The sequence below is a fragment of the Thrips palmi genome, unplaced genomic scaffold, assembly GCF_012932325.1.
Source record: "Thrips palmi isolate BJ-2018 unplaced genomic scaffold, TpBJ-2018v1 HiC_scaffold_12, whole genome shotgun sequence".
Classification (NCBI taxonomy): Eukaryota; Metazoa; Arthropoda; class Insecta; order Thysanoptera; family Thripidae; genus Thrips; species Thrips palmi.
In genome coordinates, this window is record NW_023144623.1 from 9305820 (window position 1) to 9315298 (window position 9479).

At 64.2% G+C, this 9479-nt stretch overlaps 1 protein-coding gene across 2 annotated transcripts; it reads right to left on the reverse strand.

Moving 5' to 3' along the window:
- Positions 1-1341: 1341 nt before the first annotated feature.
- Positions 1342-9049, reverse strand: LOC117640421 (UDP-glucuronosyltransferase 2B30-like). Of its 2 annotated transcripts, XM_034376924.1 has the most exons (5): positions 8331-9049; positions 7857-8237; positions 2797-3019; positions 2428-2650; positions 1342-2257 (listed from the first exon to the last, which is right to left on the reverse strand). In XM_034376924.1, exons 1-5 carry the CDS (start codon positions 8790-8792, stop codon positions 1954-1956), a joined length of 1593 nt encoding a protein of 530 aa, XP_034232815.1. In that variant the 5' UTR covers positions 8793-9049; the 3' UTR covers positions 1342-1953. The 2 variants fall into 2 exon arrangements, with proteins under 2 accessions (XP_034232815.1, XP_034232816.1); XM_034376925.1 differs by lacking the exons at positions 7857-8237; positions 8331-9049 and adding an exon at positions 6052-7028.
- Between the last annotated feature and the right edge of the window lie 430 nt (positions 9050-9479).

Consider the following 9479-nt stretch of genomic DNA (forward strand, 5'->3'; position numbering starts at 1 on the left):
GGGATGGAGGGCAGAGGCCGGGAGCGGCGCAGCAGCGAGAGTCTAGCGAGGGGGAAGGTAAAGAGAAAGAATTGATGAATCTCTCGAAGAGAGAGGCGCGCGGAGAGAGAGAGGGAGAGAGCGGCGGCGGCGCAACGGACTGGAAAATTGAACCAGTGTAAAGAGAGGCGACCCGCGCGTTTGCGCGTTTGTCACAACAAACAAATGGAGGCGGCGGCGCAGCGGCGCAGCGGCGCCCGGGACGCTTTCCGACCGAGGCACCAGCAAAAATGTTTTCCCGAGAGGGCGAGGGGACGTGCCGCGTGCCGGCGTGCCGACGGCGCGCGCTCGGCGAGATTTTCAACGACGGTGAACAGGATCAACATCCCGGAGAACTCGTGGCCGTTTAAAGGTCGCGCCCCCAGGTAAACACCACCGGCACGGTGCACTGTGAAGCGCTGTGGAGCACTGAGCAGCGCGGCCCGGCGCGAGGCTAGGCTGGCGGCGGCAGCGCTGCCCGCTGTGCGCTGCGCCCGACAAGTAGTGGAGAGAGAAGGTTGTTTTTGTGTTTTTGTTTTGTTTTGTTTTTTTTCTGCTGGGAGAATGGATGTCCGCCCGGTGTCGTCTGCTTGCACATCGAACTGCAGGGGGAGGGGGTGTTTGTGTCACCGGCCAGCGCTGCCGGTGGCGCGGGTGTCGTCTGCTGCGGCCCGTGGGGAGGGGATTCCGACTCGGGGATGTCATCGACTCGACAAGAAAAACGAAACATTTTCTACGAAAAAATTCGACTTTTAGTTAGAAGTTTTATGCATTGCGTTTGCGGAATGGATTTTCCGCTGCCCCTTATTGAGCAACACTCGTAGCCGATGCTCGGTCCGCAGAAGGTCTCAAAAGTTTTTGAACGCAAGAATGACTCCAGATCAACTCGCAGCCAAGTATTTTTGCCACACGCCTAGAGGGTAGGCATCCCAATAAACTCATCGGCTCGCGTAGCTTCGCGTCTTCGCGCGGCCGATGCAGAGTTGCAGAGGCGCGGGGTCTCGCCCAGCCTCGTTCCGTCGGTACTCCACGCCCCGCTGCCGGGCCTCTACCCCCGTCCGCAGAGACTCTAGTTTCACAGGCGCCAGAGCCACGGAATGAAATGGACAACCCACCCCGCTTGTCATACTTTGTTCTCAGTGAAACTTGTTTGTCTCAATATAGGTGCGTCAGACTTTCTGTGTTTATTACCTCCTGACTTTTCCTTTAGTTGACTTTTTTGCAGCCAGGCTGCTTGCAGGCCGGAACTGAAAATGTCTGTGCCACTTCGTTGAATAAAGTAAAGCTCGGTAAGGAAAGGAAGGTAATAGAAAAAAACAACCGTTTAAAAAACTAGTTTATTGAATGTCATGGGAAATGCCAGTAGAGGCCTGAGCACAGATCTCTTGACATTTATCCTATTCATAGGTCAGTATAGTTGATGTTTATCACAGACAACCCCTTCTCGCGTATGGAAAGGAACAGAACCTCATTTACACACGGACTCTTACGATCTAAATTGAACATTACAACAAACTGAGACATGCAGTCTGGAAGACATGGTGCAGTAGCCAGATGGTACCGAACTGTACATCGGTATCGATGGTGTTGTTCTCTCCCGATCATTTTCAACAACAAACGAGGAACAAAGTTGGCCTTGCGGCTCTCGCGGCACTCCACACCGCCGCCGTCGTCACTGGAAACTCTTTGGCGCACTTGGGTTCTCACAGCCGAAAGGTCGCAAGGTCCCCCTGAAAAGGCACTGGCTCCCCCATGGGGGGCCCCAGGCGAAATGTCGCACTTCACATCACGGAGCGTCCACAGTCTTCGCAGAGCGATTCCGCACTGTCGCTCTGTCTCACTCGCACTCACAGGCGAGGGTGCGAGTGAGACAGCGACTGCCGTTGAGAACCAGTCTGCTGGCCCGGGGTGGGCCCGGGGTGGGACGGAGACACACTACGCCTTCTTCTTCTTGGCGTCCTTGTTGTCGCACGAGCCGCAGGTGGCCCGCAGCACGAGCCGCAGCACGGCGCGCACCATGGCGAACAGGACGTAGAGGGCGGCGGCCAGGCCCAGCACCACCACGGCCAGCACGTCCAGCAGGGCCTCCTGGTACCAGGCGAGGTTGCGCGCCGCGCCGCGCAGGTGGGGCGCCCCCTTGTGGCGGATCACGTACTCGGTCCAGTACACCGCCGTGTCCAGCGGCGACATGGGCCGGTCGCGGAACCGCTGCGACAGCACCTCCGCGTTCTGCTGGTAGCTGTGGACATGGACAGACAGACACCCCCGTCAGAGGAAGGCTGGCAAGCAAGGGACGCCGTCGTCGCCGTCGACGCCGTCGCGTTGGGCGCTCGCGAGTGCGTTGGGTGGTCTACCCTCCAGGCGGGCCTGCCCGACGACGCGTCACTGTAAACTGAAATCCCCGCTCACCTGGGGTCGTCGAGCAGCTCGCGGACGTGCTTGATGAACACGTCGGCGTTCTTGAGGGCGCTGTAGGGCAGGCTGCGGCCGGCGCCGTGCTTGGCGACCGCGGCCAGGTTGGTGCGCTGGTCGCCGTACATGGCGATGCCGAGCAGGGGCACGCCGCAGTGCGCTGCCTCGGACGTGCTGAGCAGGCCGCCGTGCCCGATGAACAGCCGCGTGTTGTTGTGGCCTGCGCAGGCAGAGGACCGCGTCGATCGTCAAGTCGTTCAATGGACCGATTGCGAGGAGTCGTCTCGTCGCTCTGTCTCTGCCGCACTCGCGGGGCGTCCCGCTGGGGTGCGAGAGAGACAGAGCGACAGGGACAGGGGGACTCACAGAGCACGTCGAACTGCGGCAGCCACTTGGAGAGGCGGACGTTCTTGGGCACGGGGCCGGGCGCCTCGCCCTCCCACTTCCAGACGACGCGCTGCTTGAGGGTGCCCAGCGCGCGCAGCAGCGCCACGGCGCTCTCCTGGGGCAGCGACGAGGTGCGGATCATGGAGCCCAGCGAGAAGAGGATGACGCCGTCCTTGGCGCCGCCCACGAACTGCTCCAGGTCCTGCAACAAGCAAAGCAGAGGTCAGCGATTTTAACAGAGGCCCAACGAGGGGTACAGTAGGGAGGCGGCTGCTGCGACGCCGGCACGTCGCCTCGCCAAGCAGCAGGCTGATTCCGCTCTGTCTCTCTCGCACTCACAGCGCGCCCCGTATCGGTGCGAGAGAGAGAGAGAGAGAGGGCGACGGAACGCTGTGCGGAATCAGTTTGCAGCAGTGCGTCGCGTAACTCATGCATGTCCGCCACCACGTGGTACAGTGTACCCGCGGCGACGAAGACAGGCGGCAGAAGTGCACCAAGGACGGGACCAGAGACTGGGAAGGACGGGCGGAGCCAATTTGTTGCCGATCTGGCGTCAGCAGACCTAAAACAAGTCGATAAAAATACTCGTCCATCTCGCGTGGAGCCGCCCGGAGGCGCTGGTGCGTGGCGTATTGCCGGCAGCGTGCGGCCGGAGCAGGACCGGGCCGCCGCGCAACGCGGTCTCGCAACGAGGGGCGGGGCGGGGCGGGGCGAACCGCACTAGAGGCTGGAGTCTTTGCGACACCGGTACACCGCGCGCAGCTTCGCAGCGACGCCGGTTCGCCGAGTTAATCTGGAGCACCTTGGGCAGGGGCCGCGCGTAGTCGGGGATGTGCAGGCCGCCCACTTCCACGACCCCCGGCACGGCGGGCTGGGCCAGGTTGAGGCTGAAGTGCGAGTTGACGAGCACGAGGGAGGTGTTGCGGGCCAGCGCGCGCACGGACGGCAGCCCCGGGCCGAAGTGGCGGTCCGGCGACGCGCTGCGCCAGCCGGTCCCAGTGCAGGGCCTTGACGGCGTTCACCAGGGCCGTGTAGCACGTGTTGACGACGCGCTGCCACAGCGGCGCCATGTCGGCGAACCACAGGAACAGGTTGGGCTGCACGCCGGGCTGCTGCGGGTTGCCCACCCTGGCGCCGGCCCACGGCATGAGCACGCTGCTGCTGAGCGACACGACGGGCGCGGGACGGAAGCGGTGCGAGAAGCCCACGAAGCAGTCCGTGTTGAACGCCTCGTCCAGGATCACGTCGAACGTCTCGTTGGAGGCGAGCAGCGCGCGCACGCCGGGCAGCGAGAGCACTGCGTCGCACGAGTCCTGGCCGATCCGCGCGATCGTCATGAAGTCCGTGAACGGGTTGAGGGTCTCGAGCGCGGCGAGCGGCAGCACCGAGTCCAGCATCGGCATGGAGCCGCGCAGGTCCACGTGGCGGTGGTAGTGCGGGGGCGACTTCCGCGGGAAGTGGCTCAGCACGGTGAGCGCGTGGCCGCGGTTGTGCAGCTCCAGCAGCAGCGGCTCGAACACGAGGTGGTGGCTGCGGCCCGCGTGCGGCAGCACGGCCAGCACGTTGGCGGCCTGGACGGCCTGCGGCGGCAGCGACGACGCCGCCAGCACCGCCGCCAGCACCGCCCACAACCACGACGACGACGGCATGCTTGACCTGGCGTCGCGCCGCGGACTGCAGGACTGCGGCATTTCGGGCTCGGTCGGTCGCGTGGCGGGGTGAGGTGGGCGAGGTGGGCGAGGTGCTGGTGGGGGCGAAGCGACGCGACGCGAAACCCCTTCTTCTGGCGACGGCCCAGGGCAGCCAGCGCAGCCAGGCCCGCCGGCGCCGCCCCGCCCCACCAGGTGCAGGACGAGACGAGAGGAGACGCGCCGGGCCTACCGCAAGCCGCCCTAGGTCGATGCCGGTGGCCGGTCTCTGGGGTCACGCCCTTGCAGGCCTTGCAGCGGCTTGGAGCGCCCCGCCAGTCCCCCGCGCACGACGGGGTGCCTATCCTCGTCGCTGTCACTCATCGCGTCGCCAAAAAAAAGCTCCCACGCGGTCAGCACGAGGCGCGCTCTTTTTTGAACCGGTGACTCGCCCGACATTTACGTATTCTAATCGGCTAAGCTAGTCCGCCACGCGGGTTTCGAAACGGCGACCGGCTATCGGCGAAATCGTACAGTCACGCTGCACTACGAGAATACGACCATGCCCGTCCGTCAGCGCGCCCCGTTGGCAAAGAGTGCAGCACGCGTCCCCTGTCACCGCGCAAGAAACGCGACACCGAAACACTTATCTACACTGCAGACTGCCAACGCTAAACATGACTGCTAACATGGAACATGACTGCCAACGCTGCCAACGTTCAACATGACTGCCAACATTAAACATGTTCGGCTTCTTTTGACGGCGGTGATGTCACCCGATAACGTGACATACACGCACATCGCACGGGGTGTTCGGTCTCGTGAGACCTTGATAAGCAGTCCCACCCTTATCACAGTGGCCCAGTGTGACCAACCTGCGGGGCAAAAGGAGACAAAAATATTTGCTCGCCTCTTTTAACTCGTCACTGCCTCATGAGATGAGACGAAACGGGGAGTGCCTTTTGAAGAGTCGCGCGTTTGTTTGACTTCCTCGAAAAGCAGAGGATCAAGTTGTGGTCCTAGCTACTTCAAGTGAAGTCTAATCGTTTCGCGCTCAGTTTCAAGTTTATCTGAGAAAGCAGCTGATATGCCGGACGTTAAATCCGTCGCCCACTCACGCCTTTCCGCGCCCTTCCAACGTTAGCGAATTCCCAGAAGAAGAAGGCCAGAGGCCATTGGCTTCCAAAAGTGAATCGAATGCGCGCCGTTGTCCGTCTCCGCTGTGTCACGCACCTGGCGGTGCTATCTTTCGAGGACCGGCGCGATTATTCGATCAGGTCGTGTACACTGTCCGCACCACTGGAGCACAATCCGAAAGAGTTTTTCGCAGCTGAGACAGACAGACGGACAGACCGACGGACCGAATCAGTTGGCAAGTTGGAGCACTGGCGCACTGGTGTTCCAAAATAACCGTCACCCTTTGCCCACAGACAAGGCAGGGGCGTAGCTCGCTAGGCCAATCACCAACACCAACAAAGACATAGAGACTGCACGGCAAAGTGATGACTAGTTTCCGGGCGCGACAGGCGATTCCGCGGGGTCCGCGGTTTCTCCGTCGCGGACGTCGCGGAGGGCTCCCGGCCCGGTGCAGCCCCCCACCACTGACCTGAGGCAGCGGCTGAGGCTGGCCGATGTGCAGGCCGCCGATCTCCACGACGCCGGGCACCAGGGGCTTGGGGCGGTTGAGCGCGGGGTGCGTGTTGGAGAGCATGAGGCTCATGTTGTAGGCCAGGTCGGCGAGCGGCGGCACCCCCGGCCCCACGTGCTTCTCGGCGACGCGCTGCGCGGCGGGGTCCCAGACGAGCGTCATGTAGGCGCGGATGGCGGCCGAGTACACCGTGTTGATGACGCGCTCCGGGAAGGACATCTCGTCCGAGAACCAGAGGAACGTGTTGGGCATGGTGGCGGCGTGGTACGGGTTGCCCAGGCGGTGGTAGTCCCAGCTGAAGGGGGCGCACGAGGACATGGCGATGTAGGGCGCGGGTCGGAAGCGGTGCACCAGCCCCAGGAAGCAGTTGGTGTTGAAGTTCTCATTGATGATGAGGTCGAAGCCGCGCCGGTCCTTCTCGATGAGCTCGCGCACGGGCGGGTGCGAGTAGATGTCATCGCACGAGTAGTGGCCGAACTGCGTGATGAACCAGAAGTCGAAGGCGCTGGTGGTGATGGGGTGCAGGCCGCCGCCGTCCTCCAAGTTGATGAGGCCGGCCAGGTTCACCTGCGTGCCCTCGAGGCTCACGTCGGTCCACCGGGCCGGGGGGCGCTTCTGCGGGAAGTGGCTCAGCACGACCAGCTCGTGGCCGCGCGCCGCCAGCTCCTTGAGCAGCGGCTCGAACACCAGGAAGTGCGTCTTGCCCGAGTGCGGGAACACGCCCAGGATGCGCGCCGCCAGCACGCCGTCCAGTGGCGCGGCCACGGCCAGCAGCAGCAGCACGAGGAGCTTGGTGTCCATGGCGACTCGGAGCGACGTGGAGTGAAGCCCTGCCGTCCTACACACTGTCGAGGCGGGGCTGGCTTGCTGGCGCGTCGCGTTGCGGCGTCCGCCCTCCACTGGGAGCCCTGTACAGTGCAGCAGCCCCGCGCCGCACCTCGCCGCGCCGCCTAACCTCTTCACCGAGTCCTCTCCGATAGCGAGGCCGTGTGTCCGACAAGGCGGCACGAAGTGCACGAAGGCAGCAGCTCGTCGAAGAAAGTCGAGTAAAGGCACAGAATGGCGGGCCGGCTCGGTATGGCGCTATGGTGACGCCCAGGGTGGCCAACACAGGCACTGCAGTCCACCCCGTCGCCGTGCGGTTACGGCGTGTCGCGGCGGCGCGTGACGCACGCCCCTAGTGCCCCGCCGAAGGGCGCCGCCAGCGCCGCCAGCCGCGTTGGACGCGTTCTGTCTGAATAGAAGCGCGCACTTGCCTATTCGCACGGCCGGCGACGCGACGACGGTCAGCTGTTCGGGGCGCCGGCCACGCCAGGCCAACTCCTGCAGTGCCAACTCAGCGGAAGCATTGGCTTGAGGCCTAGCGGCCGCGCCCTGCCCGCCCGCCACTTCACTACGCTCCTCGGGGACGGGGCTGCGCGCTGCGTTTGCGTCTGCAGCGCCGTCGGGTAGGCCACCCATCGTGCACCACGGACTTCCCTCGCCGCAGGTGCGGCCCGTGCCGCCCGCGCAGAACGCTGCCGTGCGACAAACGCACCAAGCGCGAAGTGCGAGAAGCGCCCAATAACACACGCGTCATCTTTTTATGTAACCGCGCGAGATAATGGCGACACTTTGTGGGCGTCTGTCTTGACCCTTGTGTCGATCACGCCATGAACTTTTGCACACGCGGTGCGGGCCGCGGGCCAGGGCAGCCTGGGCACCAGCGAGGCGACTCCGCGCTGGTCGAGACAGTCGAGGCCCGTCCCGTCGTGGCGTCTCACCTTGGGCAGCGGCGCCGGGTCCGGCCTGGTGATGTGGATGCCGCCCACCTCGACCACGCCGACGGTGTGCGGCCGCGGCAGCGTCAGGGCGTGGAAGGTGTTGACGAGCAGCAGGCTGGTGTTGCGCGCCATCTCGGCCACGGGCGGCAGCGCCTTCCCCAGCGCCCTCTCCATGACGGCCTGGTCGATCGGGTCGAAGTACAGCGTCTTGATGACGTTGGTGTACACCACCTGCAGGGCGTTGACGCCGCGCTCCAGCAGGGTCATGGTGTCCGACGACCCCGAGTACATGTTGGGGATGTAGGCGGGGTTGTCCGGGTTGCCGAAGCGCCAGTTGCCCCAGGGCAGGATGGGGCTGGTGCTGAGCACCACGACGGGCACCTGCACGACAAGGAGGACTCGGTGAGGCGCGCGGGAAGGCAAGGCAAGGCAGCTAGCTGGGAGTCCTCTAGGACCTCGGCGTTGTTTTCTTACCTGGAAGCGGTGTCCGAAGGCGAGATAGCAGTCCGTGTTGAACAGCTCCGTGATGAAGAGGTCGTACTTGGTGTTGGAGCTGAGCAGGCGCTGCACGCCGGGGTCGCTGAAGAGCGCCTCACAGTCGTCGATACCCCTGCTCATCAGCTTGATGGGGTTCACGAACTTGGTGTACGCGTGCTCGTACGCCTTGATGTCCAGCCCCGGCGCCAGCGTGCCCGCGCGCTCCAGCTTGAAGTACTGGACGTTGGCGACCGGCTCGGCGGGGACGAAGTGGCCGTAGACGTCGACGGTGTGGCCGCGCGCCGCCAGCCCGCGCACCAGAGGGTCGTTGACCATGGTGTGGCTCTGGCCCTTCATGGCGAAGACGGCGAGGATGCGCGCCGCGTCCGCCAGCCCCGCCGCCAGCAGCAGCAGCAGCGTGCACTGCATCGCCTGCTTCGCGCCCTTCCCGCCGTGCATGGTGACGCCGCTGTGTTCCGTTGCCGCGTGCCGCGTGCTGCCTCACCGCCGCTCCCGGACCCACTGACGGACGCCCTGGCTGCTCTCCTCCTAGTCAATTTCCGTGACTTCGTTACGGCGGCGGGCGGCGTCCTGGTTATGGGACCCCGGCCCACTCGAGATAGACTGCAGTGCGAGATAGAGAGAGGCCGCGACGCTCGCCCCGGACGCGGCCGAACGCTCTACTTCTCAGCGAGGGAGAGAGCTAGCGTCCTTCGGCGTGCTGCCCGCCGCGCCGGGGTCTGCGGCACTGGCCGCGGCGAAGGGCCCGAAGGGCACGCCGCACAGCCGGGGCTGGCAGCTAGCAGGGCCAAGGTCGCCAAGGTCACGGGGGCGGCATTGATCGTGCTCCAGTAGTTGACCTCTTGGACGACACCAAGTGGCGGACAGAGGAGAGGCACAGGAGCGTGCTTCTGGTCGCTGCACTCGCCGCAGGCTGCCTCCGCCAGTCTGCAGCCGCTGACCGGTCGCCTCGCTAGGCCCTCGGCCAGGCCGGCCAGGCCCCAGACCGCCTGACATTTACCGACCAAGCGCGTCGCGTCGCCGCCAACTACCAAGATAAACCACAATGTTGTGCGGAAGGGATCCCCGGCGAATGTCATCGGAAGTTGGTATCAGCAGCAGCGGCCCCCGAAAACTGATGCCCCA

Bases quoted from the DNA above. Each gene is read 5' to 3' on its own strand.
- LOC117640421 (XM_034376924.1), bottom strand. From the start codon at position 8,792: ATGCACGGCGGGAAGGGCGCGAAGCAGGCGATGCAGTGCACGCTGCTG. The intron at 3,020-7,856 runs GTGAGACGCCAC...TGCTTGTTGCAG, and splicing joins ACCCGGCGCCGCTGCCCAAG to GACCTGGAGCAGTTCGTGGG. The intron at 2,258-2,427 runs GTGAGCGGGGAT...CCATGTCCACAG, and splicing joins GAGCTGCTCGACGACCCCAG to CTACCAGCAGAACGCGGAGG.